General features: G+C 43.8%; 1 protein-coding gene across 9 annotated transcripts in view; it reads left to right on the top strand.

Annotated features, from left to right (window-relative positions):
• The window catches only part of SLC41A3 (solute carrier family 41 member 3), a 108738-nt gene that overhangs the window by 63021 nt on the left and 27028 nt on the right, over positions 1-18689 (top strand). For all 9 annotated transcript variants that reach the window (XM_034996414.1, XM_034996422.1, XM_034996423.1 and 6 more), the window contains 2 exons: positions 5292-5363; positions 17344-17488. In XM_034996414.1, coding sequence (XP_034852305.1) covers positions 5292-5363; positions 17344-17488 — 217 coding nt within the window. The remainder of the gene's footprint in view (positions 1-5291; positions 5364-17343; positions 17489-18689) is intronic.

Genomic DNA, 18689 nt, shown 5'->3' with positions numbered 1-18689 from the left:
GGGGTGTTGGCCTGTTTTCCTTCATCTTGGGAGGGGTCCTCTCTGCCTCTAGGACGTGAACGTTTATTTCATTCCCCAGATTAGGGAAGGTCTCAGCTATGATTTGCTCAAATACATCTTCTAGTCCTCTCTCTCTCTCCACTCCCTCCAGGATTCCAATTTTTCTGACATTGGAACGCTTTATGGTGTCACTTATTCTTGTCATTCTATTTTCATGGATTCTGAGTTGTTTTTCCCTGGCCTCCTCTTTTCCCTTTTTATCTATTATATTGTCTTCCAGGTCACTTATTTGTTCTTCTGCTTCACTTACCCTAGCTGTTAGATTATCTAGATTGGATTGGATCTCATTAATAGCATTTTTAAATTCTCCCAATTCAGCTTTCATTTCTGCGCTTAGAAACTCTATGTTGCCATTAATTGATTTTTCCATTTTAGCCATTGTCTTCACAATTGCTAGCCTGAATTCCATCTCCGACATCTTGGTTATATCTGCATCCATTTGTAAATCTGAGGCATAAGTCATAATCTCTGAGTCTTTCCTATTTTGGGGGTTCCTCCTCCTAGTCATTCTGTTGACGGGTGGTTGAGGGAATGTATAGAGTCCAAATTATTGACCAGAACCCAAGCAAGATGCACCTGTTTTCTTGGGACCTTAGGTTTGCTGGTGTCTTGTTTTCCCAGCCTGTCTTCTGGGGGAGGGGCCTGCCGCGCTGTTACTCAGGCAACCCTGTTCGGGTGGAGTTGCTCTGCCCCCCGTGGCAGAGGATGGGCTCGATGGGAATCAGTTTTGGGGGCTTTTGTTCTCTGGCGGCTTTCCCTGTGGCTTCCTGCATCTCTTCTCCGAGTCAGAGCAAAAGAGACCGTTTCCGACCCTCTGCCTCAGAGCAGAGAGAGCACAGTCTGTTCTTCAGTGAGCTCTCCAGGCCACACTGTCTCCGTTTCTGTCCGTGCCGGTATAAACTGCAGCATCCTGGGTTGTGCGCCCCTTCACAGTGCCCCCAGTCCTGCCTCCAGGTCGGGGCACGTCTCTGTCCTTTGTGCTAATAAAACCATCAGCCACTCTCAGTTCGCCTGTGCAACCCCAATCCGGGTTTCCGCCCCAGGGGCTGCCCTAACATCCTTTCCCTGCCGCTACCGGTCTGCGAGTGTGTGCCCCGTCCGCAGCACGCGAGGCTGTCGCTCATCGGCGATGTAGGATCCCTACGTCCAGGTACCCTCCCACTGCCATTTATCGTCCTATATCTGCCTGCGGAATCAGGGCTGCCCACAGAATCAGGGCTCCCCGCTTCATACCTCAGAACCAACCGCCTGCAATATTCTGCTTATAAAGATCCAGATCTTCTTACATCTCCGGCTTGTTTCATGGGTGCTCAGAGTGGTCTGGTAGATATCCAGCTCAATTCCAGGGACTAGTTGAAATAGGGTCCCCTACTCCTCCGCCATATTTCCTTTCCGGAAATAAGGACTTTAAATGACACACTGGACCAAATGGACTTCACAGATATATTCAGAATATTCCATCCCAAAGCAACGGAATACACATTCTTCTCTAGTGCCCATGGAACATTCTCCAGAATAGATCACATTTTAGGCCACAAATCAGGTCTCAGCTGGTACCAAAAGATTGCGATTATTCCCTGCATATTTTCAGACCACAATGCTTTGAAACTAGAACTCAATCACAAGAGGAAAGTCAGAAAGAACTCAAATACATGGAGGCTAAAGAACATCTTACTGAAGAATGAATGGGTCAACCAGGAAATTAAAGAATTTAAAAAATTCATGGAAAGAAATGAAAATGAAAACATAACTGTTCCAAATCTTTGGGATGCAGCAAAGGCAGTCCTAAGAGGAAAGTGTATAGCACTACAAGCCTTTCTCAAGAAACAAGAAAGGTCTCAAATACACAACCTAACCCTCCACCTAAAGGAGCTGGAGAAAGAACAGCAAATAAAGCCTAAACCCAGCAGGAGAAGAGAAATAATAAAGATTAGAGCAGAAATCAGTGAAATAGAGACCAAAAGAACAGTAGAACAGATCAATGAAACTAGGAGCTGGTTCTTTGAAAGAATTAAGAAGACTGATAAACCCCTGGCCAGACTTATCAAAAAGAAAAGCGAAATGACTCAAATAAAATCATGAATGAAAGAGGAGAGATCACAACCAACACCAAAGAAATACAAACAATTATAAGAACACATTATGAGCGACTATATGCCAGCAAATTTGATAATCTGGAAGAAATGGATGCATTCCTAGAGGTGCATAATTGCTCTTTGTAGATGTTCTCATTTTGCTCATACATCTTTTCCTGATTCCCTTTAGATCTCTATCCATGTCCTCCTTTAGTTCATTGAGCATATTTAACACAGTTGTTTTAAAGGCTTTTTCAGATAAGTCCAAATCTTTTGTTTCTTTAGGGTTAGTTTTTGTAGACTTATCTTGTTCCTTTGAATGGATCATGTTTCCCTGTTTCTTTGTCTGCCTTGTCATCTTTTGTCAAAAAAATGGCATTTGAGAAAATAGCCACCTCTCCCAGTCTTTGCAGACTTGCTCCATAAAGAGGAAGACCGTCACTTATCAGTCTGGTGTGAAGGCTTAAAGTCTTTTCAGGCCTTTTCTGGGCATGTGTCTTCCTTGGACCTGTGTATGTGCTTTTCTTTCCAACCCAATTCAGCACACAGGGCTGCTATTAAATGTCTTGATTAACCTAAAAAGCCCAGCCCTGCTTCTCCTTGGGGCCTTAGATGTATTATTGTATTCTTCTGACCATATTCTTTGCTCGAGGCACGCATGGGCCTGCAGTTCCCTGCAACTGTACTGTATCCAGCACCCACCACTGGTTTTGGTAGCCTGCAAACTGATATCCAAACTATGCCACCTTCCTCCTTCTGATCTCCAAGTCAGGCAAAACAGAAACCAGTCCCTCAGGTAGCCTCCAGGCAAGTCAGGATGGTGCAGACTATTCCACTGTTTCCCTTCTGTCCTGAGAGAGGGACCAAACACTGTACTGCTCTGCACAGAGGAGGGAGTAGGGCAAGGATAAGCAAAAACACTGGAATTGTCTACTGTTTTGAGTGTGGGTTTTTCTTGGTTGAGCACTCACTTGGTTTTACAGATCCATAACTGGTTTCTAGAGCTCTCACAAAGCTGATTTGGTCAGTCTGTTGTTTACTTTGGGTTTTCACTGGAGGAAGAGGGCCTGGAGATTCCTAGTCTTCCATCTTGCCGATATCACTCTCCCTCAGTTTTCTTTTAAATTTACTTTTCGTTTTATTTTAGTGTATCTTCCAGTAATTGTTTCAGGTAAGATTTGTTGGAAGTAAATTTTTTGGACATTTGCAGCTTGACAATGCTCACATTTATCCTCACATTTGAATGCCAGCCTGGTTGCTTACAGAATGCATGGTTCATAGTTATTTTTCTTCAGTACTGAGGTATGTTTTCAGTGTCTTCTTGTGTTCAGTGTTACTGATGGAAGTCTCATTACCTTTTTTTTAGATTTGATTTATTTATTTGAGAGAGAGAGAGAAAGCAAGAGAGAGAGCACAAGCCAGAGGGGGAGGCAGAGGGAGAGGCATACTGCCTGCTGAGCAGGGAGCCCAATGCGGGACTCTCTAAGTTGGTCTCTATAATAGATGCCCCACCTTCCCACTGATTTTCTTTTTGCATTCTTAGCAAAAAGCCACCGAGCCTGTCCTTGGACTGGCTTTGTTGCTCCAGCTCTTACCCTACATCTCTGGGACTGCCATTCCAGAGTAGAGCAGTGTCCATCTACCTTGATGGAGACCTGTCCCCCAGGGCCCGCTCCCCGTGGTTTATCCTGCTGGCCTGGTCCTCACCATCTTGCCCTGCTTCCTTCCTGCTTTTACTGGCTTGGTCAGTTCCCCACAGTTCTGGAAAATGGACCATTTAATGATCTTCACACCACATCCCACCACCATCCTACACTGTCTCAGCATCCACATGGATAACTCATCCCAAACCCAAGCCTCCCAATTTTTGGATGGCTTCATCTCCAGTGACCTTCACCTCCATTCCACCTCAGCTGCCCAGGCCCCTCACCTGGCCTTGAAATGCTTACACATGCTCCAAAATCCTATTGACTTCACATCCCACCTCTTCTCACAGCTTCCTTCCCTCTGGTGCTCTTCCTCCCTCATCTCTACAAGGTCTTCAAGCTCCCCAGCCAACCACTCCTCCTCCTGCACCTCTTGGCATCACTCCCTTTCCTGTTCAGCCTCAGCTTGGAAATACAACATCTTGAGGAAGGAATGCCTTTCTAATTCATACTCAGAGGTCATGGGCCAGTAGCATCCCTTATCTGATGAGTACCAGGGTTCGAGTTGGCTGATCGATAGGAAACAGCAAATGGGCACATTGAGTCCAGTGAGCACCTAGTGCATTGAGGAGCAGAGAGGGGCAGCGAGCCTGTTGGCCTCACATGTTCGGCACACGGCAGGCTGTGTAACTGTGTTCTGCTCCACCTTAGTTCCTTGTCCCTGTGAGCACCCCTGTGGTGGGTATTGGTCTACCTTTGTGAAGGAGTCACCTGGGGCTATATGATTGTTCCATGCTGCATCCAAGGTGTCCATCATGCTGAAAACAATAGCATCCCCTTATTTGTTCATGAAAAGTAACTCCATTTTTCCCTTGGAGTTCAGGAACTTAATGAACTCAGTACAAAGGAGCTAGGAAAATACATTTATCTACATCTTGAATTTTGCTGGTAAGTACTATGAAGCTAGGAGCTGATTACCATTTTTAAAGGAGAAAATCGTATTTCAGATCTTGTTTTTTTATCCTAAGAGAAGGACTTGAGCATTTCTTAAATAGGATGATTTGCAGAGGTCATGTTGGGGTGGTTAGTGGTCATCTGAGATGTGACTTGCTGGAAGGGGGAGTAGGGAATTGTAGGTGTTGGGGACAATGTGGCCAAAGACTTGGCTGAGGGCATAAGCCAGCTTCCCAGCAGAAGTCCTTCCCATGCTACCTGTAGCTGAGCTTTAGAGTCAGGTGGCCCTGAAATTGTTGGTGACACTTATCTCTGTGTGCTTGCATACTTGAGCATGGGCGAGATGGTCTATGACACTATCTTATTCTCAAAGGGACTTGGGTCCTTACCTTTCCCAACCCCAGTCAGTTTTGAAAGCTGGGCAGAATAATTTGTTCTAATATCAATGAAATGATATTTGCTGATTTCTGTCCTGAGAGACTGCCTTTTCCAGGAAGGCTTGGCCTGGCTTTGTGACTACCCAGACTTACCCTTTGTCCTTTTCTCTCCATCCTAGGCCAACACTGGACAAATTGATGATCCCCAGGAGCAGCACAGAGTTATCAGCAGTAACCTCGCCCTCATTCAGGTGACTCTCCCCTTTGTCCGATTGCTGAATCTCCTCCCTGCTTTTGAATCTGCAGCCAGGCCTGCTCCATGTAGGAAGGCTGAAGACTAAGTAAGCCTTTGTCCGTGCACTCCGGACTGAACTTGGGGAATGGGCCACCCATCCACCCTGCACCCACCAGACCACACCCATGTGGCAGCTGGAGGCTCAGCCCAGCTATAGGGTACCAGCATGTCCACCTGAAAGTAGATGCCTCTTCTGAGAACCCAAGGTCCCTCCAGTGCCCCCAGCCCCTTCTTTTCAAGACAGGCTTATTGAAAGATTCACCTGTACTTGCTCGCTCCTCTTTCTCATAGCCTGGACAGAGCTAACAGCTTTCTCTTCCCACTATCTTGACCCAAGCTGTGCTTGCCAAGGTCACTGACATCCTAATTGGTATACCCTCTGATTGCCTCATACATGTGATCCTACTTATTCTCTCTGGAGCATCTGCTATTCTTCCTGCCTGGAGGTTCCTCCGTGGCTGCACTCCTGCCTCTCAGCCTGTTCTTTCTCAGACTTTGCAGGACACCCCGCTCCCCATGCCTTTGTCTCTTAAATGCTTCATGCTCGTTCAAATTTGTACCTCCTTCTAGCAGACCCTAGTTGGGCTAAGTTCTCATTCTAGCAGTCTCAGAGTATTAGAGTCAGGAGGCCCAGGGCAGGGGGGAGACTGGGAAGAGATTGGCTCAAGGTAAGAGAGGAATGGCTTCATCCAGAACCTTCTGGGCTTCTCTGGCTGGGGGCAGCCTATGGCCACACAAAGAACCTGGACTCTGAGATCAGACAGGCCTGGAGTTAAGGCTATCATTTATCAACTGGGTGGCCTTGGGCAGGACACACAAGACTTGCTTAGCTGTATCTCGCTGTCCATCAAATTAGGAGGATACCCACTTTACCTCTCACCTGGGTTCCAGAGCCCCTGTTTCTAGCTCTCCACTGGGTATCTCCATCTACCTGTAGCAGAAGCATCCACAAAACAGCTTAGACAGATCTGGCCTCATCACCTCCTCTCCTCACACTCACTTCTTGTGAAGTCCCCAACCCTGAAGAGTTTGATGGTTGAAAGCTCATTCTGGGGGTCGACCAGCTGGAGGCCCTTGGGCAAGTCACCTCACCTTATCTATAAGATGGGCCACTGTGAGGTTTCAATCATGGAAGACTGTGACACCTGGCCAGCATGTGGTAATCTCCCAATCATGGTCGCTGTGCCCATTAATCAAGCTAGAGACCAAGTCACCCTCAGCATTTCTCTGCTCCTTATCCTTCTGTCCAGTCCTGAGGAGTCTGCGTCTGAGCTGTGCTTGAATCAGACCTGCTTCTCCTTCTCCTTGCCTTGGCCTCTTGGTCTCTGACCTCACTGACTACAAACCTTTTCACTGTTCTCACTGCCCCAGGCTTCTTCCTGTCCGGCTCTCCTCTGCATGGCCACCTGAGTGACCTTTTCTAAATCCTAAAGCTGATCAGGTGTCCTCCTCCTGAGGCTCCTTTGTTGCTTCTTCTTGTCCAAGTGTGGGCCTAGCCCAGAGGCACTCCTGGCCTGGTCCTGTCCTCCTGCAGTCTCCTGTCCCCCATCCCTGCTGCCTTTGCATATGTGGTTGTCTCTCCTTGGAATGTCCTTTCTCTTCCTGTTCTTCTGGCAGTGAAGCTCCAGTCAGTTCCAGCCCGATACTGGGTACTCTCCAGGGCTTGTACAAGCTGCTGGGGCTGCCCTGGTTGCAATTCTGTGTTTAGATGTCTGCCTTCCCCACTTGAGCTGAGTCACGTGGGCCAGGACCCCAGCCTGTGGCTGAAGAGCTTCGGAGATTAAATGAGATGCTCGTGATGCCCTTAACAGAGGGTCTGACAAGGGACAGGTTATAAATGCCTCAGCTACAAGTCACCAAGTCCTTGTCCATATGCATGCACATTTCCACATGATTGATTCTCAACAAACATTCATTAAATCCCACTCTGGGCCAGGCACTGGCTTGGCACATTGTCCTGATCATAGCATGGATATAATTTTGTCTTCCCCCTTTTTTAAAAAGCTTAACATTGAATCACAAGTGGTACAATAAATTTCATAATTGAACTTTTTAATAACTTTGTATTCTATCACAAATATACCCAAGAGTGATATTTAACAACTGGTAGGGCCTAAGCACGAAGAGCTGGTCTGGCAGGGCCAATGCCAACTGTCCAGACTCAGCCCTGTTCCACTTCTTTCGACTGTCACCACGAGGGTGCACCTGCAATTGTTCGTATGTTTCTACTCAATAAATTATACTGCAATGAAATTATTTTGCATGAATTTCTTAAAAGAAGTTCCCACAAGTTCACAAGGTATGAACAATTTGAAGTTCTAGATTTTTTTCCAAAAGGATTATAAAATACTTGAATTCTTAGTATCAAATAATAGACCAGTATTAATATTTCTGTTATTAGTTTCTCCGTAACCTCACCATCATTGAAAGTATTCTTCTGAGTGACTTTCTGCATTTACCGTATATATGTATGTGTCCATAGACAATATATGATACAACTTTCTGTGTTTTTTAAGCATTAGAAGTATTGTACTGGACATATAATTCTGTTACTTGTACTTTTAAGAGTGACTTAATGAATGAAAATCACTGAGAATAGCAGATAGTAAGCAGTCAGTAAATATCAGCTCCAGTCATCATTATCATTATTTTGTGGCTCTTTGTTCACATGTGCAAATGTTTTCCTGGGAAAATGCTAGATCATAAAGTAACCAAATCCCCTCCCCCCAAAATCTTGTACCAATTTTATCACATCTATGTATAAGAGAACCATTTCCCCATATATTTGTCAATGTGTATCTTATGTTATCAGCCTTTTAAATTTTAATTTTACCTAGTCTGATGGATAAAAATAGTGTAGCCCATCCATTAATTCATTCATTGGATGAGCACAGATGAGGGCTGAGCACCTGCAGACATGGCACTGACCTTTTAGTAGAGGAAGACCAACGTCAGTTACAAAGAAATAAGATACCTACTATCAAATTGGGATTTTATTTTAAATTTTCCTGATTATTCAGGAAGTTGGTCACATTTTTGTGTGTTTCTTAGCCATTTGTATTTCCTTTTCTGTGAATTGTCTATCCATACCCCTTGTACATTTTTCTTTCAGGTTGTCTTTTTTAAAAAGTTGCCATTGGTTTATTTTGATCACTAATGCTTTATTAGTTGTAAATGCTGGAGATATTTTCTCCAGCTGTCTCTCCATCTTTGAATTTCTGGTATCATATAGAAGTCATACTTAGATTTATATACATTTATCTCTTTTTCTTTATAGGTTTTACATGTTATATCTTCAGAAGGAGTCCCTTTCTAATCCAAAATCTGAAACATACTTTCCTATTTTTTCTCCTGTTTTACACTTGAGGTTTTATGTTTAGTGGTGTGTGTATGTGCGTGCACGTATAAAGTAGAAATATATTTTCTCCCCCCAGACAGATGCCTGCTTTCCCTTTCCCTGTTTATTCAGTATCCACCCATTCCATACTGATTTGAAATGCCACCTTTATCTTTATTAAATTTTTATATATTAAATTTTCATGTATTCATGATACTATTCGTGGACACCAGTCTGTCCTGCTGATCTATTTCTCTGCCAATACCACCATGTTTTAATTACTATAGCCTTAAAACTACGTATTGATAATGAATGTGCCAAAACTCCCTCTTGATCTTTTTTCTCAAATTGTCTTGGCTACTCTTGCACATCTACTCATCTTTGTAAAACTTAAGATGAGTTGTCAAGTGCCATGAAGAAGCTTGTTGGGACTTTGATTGGAATTATATAGGTTAACTTGGGGAGCATTTTTCATCCATGTATATGGTAGAGTTCTCTGTTTATTCAGCCTTCTTTAATAACACAACATGTTTCCATTTCCATTAAGACATTTGAATTGCGGGGGGGGGGGCAGAGCAAGATGGCGGAGGAGTAGGAGACCTGGATTTCGTCTCCTCTCAGAAATTCAGCTGGATAGGGATCAAACCATTCTGAACACCTACAAACTCAACAGGAGATCGAAGAAAAGAATAGCAACAACTCTCTCATCAGAAAAGCGACCACCTTCTGGAAGGTAGGACATGTGGAGAAGTGAATCCGAGGCAATATTCGGGAGGATAGACGGCGGGGGACGGGCCTCCGTTGGCCGCTTCTGGCAAGTGATAGAACCACGGAGCACAAAATCGGAACTTTTAAAAGTCTGCTCCGCTGAGGGACGTCACTCTGGTGGCTAAGCGGGGGGTGGAACCCTCCGGGACAGTGTGGTCTCAGGACCCTCGGGGTACAGAAAGACTGGGGGTGCCTGAGTGTGGCAGAGCTCCCAGGTAACGGAGCAGGGAAGCCGGCTGCAGAGACGGAGCCCAGGCGCAGGCTCTCAGCTTGGGGTTGCCATAAACTGTGATCCGCGGCACAGTTGGACCACTGCTCCTCCAGCAGGGACCCAACAAGCGGCAGATCTGGGGAGACTCACCTTCCTCCCCTGGGGGGAGCGGCGAGGGAGTGCACCGCAGGGATCTGCTGGGTTTGGAGACTCCACATGGGGTCGGGCGCCGGAGATAGAAACGCGCGGTCACAGGCCAGGTGAGCACGGAGTGAGGCTGGAGACTGGGGAGACGGGAGTGACTGATGGCTTTTCTCTGGGGGCTCACTGAGGAGCAGGGCCCGAGTTCTCGGCTCCTCTGAGGCAGAGATTGGGAGGCCGCCATTTTCTCTCTCCGCCTCCAAAGCTGTACGGAAAGCTTGCAGGGAACAAAAGCTCCGGAGAGCAAACCCGAGCAGATTACTTAGCCAGGAGGGGGCAAGGGCGGGGCAATTCCACCTCTGGCAAAGACATTTGGAGACCACGGCAACAGGCCCCTCCCCAGAAGATCAGCGAGAACAGCCAGCCAAGACCAAGTCTACCGATCAATGAGAATGGCAGAACTCCAGCACTAGGGGAATACTGCACATAGAATTCATGGCTTTTTTACCATGATTCTTTAGTCTTTCAAAGTTAATTTTTTTTAATTGTCTTTTTTTTTTTTTGAATTTTTCATTTTCCCTTTTTCAACCAACGTCTTATCAATCCCTTTTTTTAAAAAACATTTTTATTTTTCATTTTTAGAGTCATATTATATCCCTTCATAGTAGTTACCCGTATTTTTGGCATATATATATAAGTTGTTCTCTCTTTAAAATTTTGAGATAGTTTTTTCTAACAGATTAAAATATACCCTAAATCTCTAGTATATGGTTTTTTCTACTCCCCTGCCTGATCACATTCTCTCCCTTTTTTTTCTCTTTTTTTTCTTTTTTTAAATCCTCTTCTTTCTTTTTTCAAACAACTTCTTATCAATTCCTTTTATAAAATTTTTTATAATTCCCATCTTTACAGTCATATTCCATCCCTTCATCATATCAACCCTTATTTTTGTACATATGTTTTTTTTCTTTAAAATTTTGGGAGGCACTTCCTTCTAAAAGACCAAAATTCACCCCAAATCTAGTGTGTGGCACTGATCTGTATACCAACCTGATCATATTTGATCACATTCTGGTTTTTGTTGTTGTTGTTTTGTTTTGTTTGTTTTTATCTTTATCTTTTTCTTTTTCTTTTTTTTTTCTTTTTTCTCTCTTTCCGTTTCTTTTTCCACTGCTTCAGGTCTTTTCTGATTTGTTTAGAGTATATTTTCTGGGGACGTTGTTACTCTGCTAGCATTTTGTTCTCTCATTAATCTATTCTCCTCTGCACAAAATGACAAGACGGAAAAAATCACCTCAACAAAAACAACAAGAGGTAGTACCGACTGCCAGGGACCTACTCAATACGGACATTAGTACGATGTCAGATCTAGAGTTCAGAATCATCACTTTAAAGATACTAGCTGGGCTTGAAAAAATTATGGAAGTTATTAGAGAAACCGTTTCTGGAGAAGTAAAAGAACTAAAATCTAACCAAGTTGAAATAAAAAAGGCTATTAATGAGGTGCAATCAAAATGGGGGCACTAACTGCTAGGATAAATGAGGCAGAAGAGAGAATCAGTGATATAGAAGACCAAATGATGGAAAATAAAGAAGCTGAGAAAAAGATAAACAACTACTGGATCACGAGGGCAGAATTCGAGAGATAAGCGATACCATAAGGCGAAACAACATTAGAATAATTGGGATCCCAGAAGAAGAAAGAGAGAGGGGGGCAGAAGGTATAATGGAGCAAATTATAGCAGAGAACTTCCCTAATTTGGGGAAGGAAACAGGCATGAAAATCCAGAGGCACAGAGAATCCCTCTCAAAATCAATAAAAATAGGTCAACACCCCGACATCTAATAGTAAAACTTACGAGTCTCACAGACAGAGAAAATCCTGAAAGCAGCTCGGGAGAAGAGATCTGTAACCTACAATGGTAGAAACATTAGATTGGCAACAGACCTATCCACAGAGACCTGGCAGGCCAGAAAGGACTGGCAGGATATATTCAGAGCACTAAATGAGAAAAATATGCAGCCAAGAATACTCTATCCAGCTAGGCTGCCATTGAAAATTGAAGGAGAGATAAAAAGCTTCCAGGACAAACAAAAACTAAAGGAATTTGCAAACACAAAACCAGCCCTACAAGAAATCTTGAAAGGGGTCCTCTAGGCAACGAGAGACCCTAAAAGCAACATAGACCAGAAAGGAACACAGACAATATGCGGTAACAGTCACCTTACAGGCAATACAATGGCACTAAATTCCTATCTTTCAATAGTTACCCTGAATGTAAGTGGGCTAAATGCCCCAATCAAAAGACACAGGCTATCAGACTGGATTAAAAAACAAGACCCATCGATATGCTGTCTGCAAGAGACTCATTTTAGACCCAAAGACACCCCCAGATTGAAAGTGAGGGGGTGGAAAACCATTTACCATGCTAATGGAGACGAAAAGAAAGCTGGGGTGGCAATCCTTATATCAGACAAATTAGATTTTAAACCAAAGACTGTAATAAGAGATGAGGAAGGACATTATATCCTACTTAAAGGGTCTATCCAACAAGAAGATCTAACAATTGTAAATATCTATGCCCCTAACATGGGAGCAGCCAATTATATAAGGCAATTAATAACAAAAGCAAAGAAACACATTGACAACAATACAATAATAGTGGGGGACTTCAACACCCCCCTCACTGAAATGGACAGATCGTCTAAGCAAAAGATCAACAAGGAAATAAAGACTTTAAATGACACACTGGACCAAATGGACTTCACAGACATATTCAGAACATTCCATCCCAAAGCAACGGAATACACATTCTTCTCTAGTGCCCATGGAACATTCTCCAGAATAGATCACATCCTAGGTCATAAATCAGGTCTCAACCGGTACCAAAAGATTGGGATCATTCCCTGCTTGTTTTCAGACCACAATGCTTTGAAACTAGAACTCAGTCACATGAGGAAAGTCGGAAAGAACTCAAATACATGGAGGCTAAAGAGTATCCTACTGCAGAATGAATGGGTCAACCAGGATATTAAAGAAGAATTAAAAAAATACATGGAAACCAATGAAAATGAAAACACAACTATTCAAAATCTTTGGGATGCAGCAAAGGCAGTCCTAAGAGGAAAGTATATAGCAATACAAGCCTTTCTCAAGAAACAAGAAAGGTCTCAAATACACAACCTAACCCTCCACCTAAAGGAGCTGGAGAAAGAACAGCAAATAAAGCCTAAACCCAGCAGGAGAAGAGAAATAATAAAGATCAGAGCAGAAATCAATGAAATAGAAACTAAAAGAACAGTAGAACAGATCAACGAAACTAGGAGCTGGTTCGTTGAAAGAATTAACAAGATTGATAATCCCCTGGCCAGACTTATCAAAAAGAAAAGAGAAATGACCCAAATCAACAAAATCATGAATGAAAGAGGAGAGATCACAACCAACACCCAAGAAATACAAACAATTATAAGAATATATTATGAGCAACTCTATGCGAGCAAATTTGATAACCTGGAAGAAATGGATGCATTCCTAGAGATGTATGAACTACCAAAACTGAACCAGGAAGAAATAGAAAACCTAAACAGACCTATAACCACTAAGGAAATTGAAGCAGTCATCAAAAATCTCCCAAGAAACAAAAGCCCAGGGCCAGATGTCTTCCCAGGGGAATTCTACCAAACATTTCAAGAAGAATTAATACCTATTCTTCTGAAACTGTTTCAAAAAATAGAAATGGAAGGAAAACTTCCAAACTCATTTTATGAGGCCAGCATTACCTTGATTCCAAAACCAGACAAAGACCCCATCAAAAAGGAGAACTACAGACCAATATCCCTGATGAACATGGATGCAAAAATTCTCACCAAAATACTAGCCAATAGGATCCAACAGTACATTAAAAGGATTATTCACCACGACCAAGTGGGATTTATTCCTGGGCTGCAAGGTTGGTTCAACATCCGCAAATCAATCAATGTGATACAATACATTAACAAAAGAAAGAACAAGAATCATATAATCCTCTCAATAGAAGCAGAAAAAGCATTTGACAAAGTACAGCATCCTTTCTTGATCAAAACTCTTCAGAGTATAGGCATAGAGGGTACATACCTCAATATCATAAAAGCCATCTATGAAAAACCTACAGCGAATCATTCTCAATGGGGAAAAACGGAGAGCTTTCCCCCTAAGGTCAGGAATGCGGCAGGTATGTCCACTATCACCACTGCTATTCAACATAGTATTGGAAGTCCTAGCCACAGCAGACAACAAAAAGAAATCAAAAGCATCCAAGTTGGAAAAGAAGAAGTCAAACTCTCACTCTTTGCAGATGATATGATACTTTATGTGGAAAACCCCAAAGACTCCACCCCAAAACTGCTAGAACTCATACAGGAATTCAGTAAAGTGGCAGGATATAAAATCAATGCACAGAAATCAGTGGCATTCCTATACACCAACAACAAGACAGAAGAAAGAGAAATTAAGGAGTCGATCCCATTTACAATTGCACCCAAAACCATAAGATACCTAGGAATAAATCTAACCAAAGAGGCAAAGGATCTGTACTCAGAAAACTATAAAATACTCATGAAAGATATTGAAGAAGACACAAAGAAATGGAAAAACATTCCATGCTCATGGATTTGAAGAACAAATATTGTGAAGATGTCAATGCTACCTAGAGCAATCTACACATTCAATGCAATCCCCATCAAAATACCATCCACTTTTTTCAAAGAAATGGAACAAATGATCCTAAAATTTGTATGGAACCAGAAAAGACCCCGCATAGCCAGAGGAATGTTGAAAAAGAAAAGCAAAGCTGGCGGCATCACAATTCCGGACTTCCAGCTCTATTACAAAGCTGTCATCATCAAGACAGTATGGCACTGGCACAAAAACAGACACATAGATCAATGGAACAGAATAGAGAGCCCAGAAATGGACCCTCAACTCTGTGGTCAACTCATCTTTGACAAAGCAGGAACGAATGTCCAATGGAAAAAAGACAGTCTCTTCAACAAATGGTGTTGGGAAAATTGGATAGCCATATGCAGAAGAATGAAACTGGACCATTTCCTTACACCACACACAAAAATAGACTCCAAATGGTTGAAAGACCTCAATGTGAGACAGGAGTCCATCAAAATCCTAAAGGAGAACACAGGCAGCAACCTCTTTGACCTCAGCCAAAGCAACTTCTTCCTAGAAACATCACCAAAGGCAAGGGAAGCAAGGGCAAAAATGAACTATTGGGGCTTCATCAAGATAAAAAGCTTTTGCAAAGCAAAGAAAACAGTAAACAAAACCAAAAGACAACCGACAGAATGGGAGAAGATATTTGCAAATGACATATCAGATAGAGGGCTAGTATCCAAAATCAATAAAGAACTTATCAAACTCAACACCCAAAGAAGAAAGAATCCAATCAAGAAATGGGCAGAAGACATGAACAGACATTTTTCCAAAGAAGACATCCAAATGGCCAACAGACACATGAAAAAGTGCTCAATATCGCTCGGCATCAGGGAAATCCAAATCAAAACCTCAATGAGATACCACCTCACACCAGTCAGAATGGCTAAAATTAACAAGTCAGGAAACGACAGATGTTGGCGGGGATGCGGAGAAAGGGGAACCCTCCTACACTGTTGGTAGGAATGCAAGCTGGTGCCGCCACTCTGGAAAACAGTATGGAGGTTCCTCAAAAAGTTGAAAATAGAGCTACCATATGATCCAGCAATTCCACTACTGGGTATTTACCGCAAAGATACAAAAGTAGGGATCCAAAAGGGTACGTGCACCCCGATGTTCATATCAGCAATGTCCACATTCGCCAAACTGTGGAAAGAGCCAAGATGTCCATCGACAGATGAATGGATAAAGAAGATGTGGTACACATTGTGTGGTACACAATGGAATATTATGCAGCCATTAAAAGGAATGAGATCTTGCCATTTGCAACGACGTGGATGGAACTGGAGGGTGTTATGTTGAGCGAAATAAGTGAAACAGAGAAAGACATGTATCATATGATCTCACTGATATGAGGAATTCTTAATTGCAGGAAACAAAATGAGGGTTGCTGGAGTGGGGGGGTGGGGTCAGAGAGATGGGCTGACTGGGTGATAGACACTGGGGAGGGTATGTGCTCTGGTAAGTGCTGTGAATTGTGCAAGACTGTTGAATCTCAGATCTGTACCTCTGAAACAAATAATGCAATATAAAGAAAAAAAGAAGAAGAAGAAGGTAGCAGGAGGGGAAGAATGAAGCGGGAGAAATCGGAGTGGTAGACGAACCATGAGAGACGATGGACTCTGAAAAACAAACTGAGGGTTCTAGAGGGGAGGGGAGTGGGAGGATGAGTTAGCCTGGTGGTGGGATTTGAGGAGGGCACATTCTGCATGGAGCACTGGGTGTTATGCACAAACAATGAATCATGGAACACTACATCTAAAACTAATGATGTAATGTATGGGGATTAACATAAGAATAAAAAAATAATAAATAAATAAATAAAAGACATTTGAATTGCAGTTGACCCTTGGACAAGACAGGTTTGAACTGGGCAGTCCTGCCCCTATGCAGAGTTGATTCAGTACAGTACTGTCAATGTATGTATGATTCCTTATGATTTTTTTTAATTTTCTCTTCTCTAGCTTACTGAACTGTAAGGATACAGTATATAATACACATAATATACAAAATATAGTGTTAATCGACTTTATGTTATGGGTAAGGCTTCCGGTCAACAGTAGGCTATTAGTAGTTAAGTTCTGGGGGAGTCGCAAGTTATACATAGGTTTTCACCTGCATCGGCGCCCCAATGCCTGTGTTGTTGAAGGGTCAACTGTACTGATAACAGGTGCCAGTATTGATACTCAGACCTGGACACATCATGTACTGGCCTGAGTGAGCAGCAGAGATGTGTCCCCACCAAGATGAAATGGGAACTGCAGCTGGGATGGGGGAGAATGTAGAGAAAGGGGGCACCAGCATGCAGAGCAAGTGCCAAGGAAGGAAGGCAGAGAGAGAGATGGAAAGTGTACACAGAGGCTTCCAAGGTGTAGCTGTGGATCATGGAGTGTTTCCACATTGCAGGGGACATTGGTTGTCTGTATAGCTAGAGAGCACTTTTCCCTAGAGCTGTGGGAGGAGCCACAAGCAAGAGACTGGTGGCCTTTGGCTAAGGGCCGAGTAGAAGATGAAGATTTCCTGAAGCAAGATAGCTTTGAGCTAGTTGCAGAACAGGAAAACAACAGTTTTCAAGGGAGTTGGATTGAAGCAAGGTGTTAGTCTTTGTTTTTCCCAGGTTGGAGGGGCCCTTGGCAGACTTTAGGGTATGGGACGAGAGGTAGTGGTGAGTGACATACTGACCTCTCAAGGTCAGAGAGGAGGCAGAGTGAAAGGCAGGGAGGAGTGATGGTGGTCAGTGGCACCTTTCCTCACGTTTCTGATTTCTGCCCTGACAGGTGCAGGCCACCGTCGTGGGGCTCCTGGCTGCCATGGCCGCCCTGCTGCTGGGCGCTGTGTCTAGGGAGGAGTTAGATGTGGCAAAGGTGGAGTTGCTGTGTGCCAGCAGCGTCATCACCGCCTTCCTCGCCGCATTTGCCCTCGGTGAGCTGTGCCCCCACCCCAGTGACCACCCCCTCCTGGCTCTCTCCGCCCCCCTTCCTCAGTGCTCTGCTCTCAGCTCTTTGTGTTGCAATTCCTTGAGATGTGAAAGATGGGAGCACTAATGGTGGAGCCTCATATATCCTGCCAGGGGCTGGGGGAGAGCCTGTTGGGTTACCAAGACGCACCTTAAAGGTGGGCAGGGCGGATGATGAGTCCACTCTTAGGCAGGGTGTGTGTGCCAGAGCGAGCTGCTGACTCCACATCTCTTCCTTCTGCTTGTTTATAAAGAACTGGCCTTTGCTCAGTAGACACATTCATTTCTTCATCCATCCATCCATTCATTCATTCACTTACTCATTCAGTCAGTCTTTAAACATTTCTCAAGCATGGCTTGCATATGGGCTTGTGGTGGGATCTGGAGTCTGCAGTCATGGTGGGGAGCAGGGCTCAGGTTTTAACTTCAATTTCATCTCTGCAGGCAGCCCTTGCACATGTTCCACCCTCCGGCCTTCTCCCCAACTGTCACCACGCTCTTCTGCACCGTGCACCTGTTTTCCTTATAGAGCACTTGTGAAAATCTGTAATCATCCACTTTCTTCATTCATTTTCTGTCTCACCTCCTCGCTAAAATGTCAGCACCTCAGAGAGGGGCCCTGCTTCTCCAGTTCTGTTCCTGTCACACTGCCTGCCACACATCAGATGCTTCCTATGTGTCTGCAGAAGGCGGGAAGACACAAGCATTGACAGACATGAGCTCACGCATGACAGTGGCAACGACAGTGGCCAGGCAGTTGCTGTAGAATGTCACCCATTCGCTCATTTCTCAGTACTTACTGAGTGTCTGCCGCATGCCAGGCGCTGTTGCGGTGCTGGGGATGCTCTGGGGAGTGACTGCACCATTCTGTGATGTTGATATTCTGGTACAGAGTGAGACATCCGTACACGAGCACAAAGGGCCAAGTGTCTAGGGTAGCCCCCAGTTCACAGTCATGCTTTCTTTTCATGTCCTGTTTGTTCACTTCAAATTCTTGTTCACTTATTTGTGCGCCGTCCATTCCTCTGCCCGACAAGCATTTACTGTGTGAGTACAGCGCCTGATGGTTATTTTCATTACCTAAAATAGGCATATTTCAGCTCCTAAATGTTTGCTAAATGAATGGGGTTTATTCTGGTTCTCTTCTGGACTGCGTGTCTGAGTGTC

Source organism: Mirounga leonina, unplaced genomic scaffold (assembly GCF_011800145.1).
Source record: "Mirounga leonina isolate KUSES-001 unplaced genomic scaffold, KU_Mleo_1.0 Mir_94, whole genome shotgun sequence".
NCBI classification, from domain to species: Eukaryota; Metazoa; Chordata; class Mammalia; order Carnivora; family Phocidae; genus Mirounga; species Mirounga leonina.
This window is presented reverse-complemented; position numbering and strand designations above follow the sequence as displayed.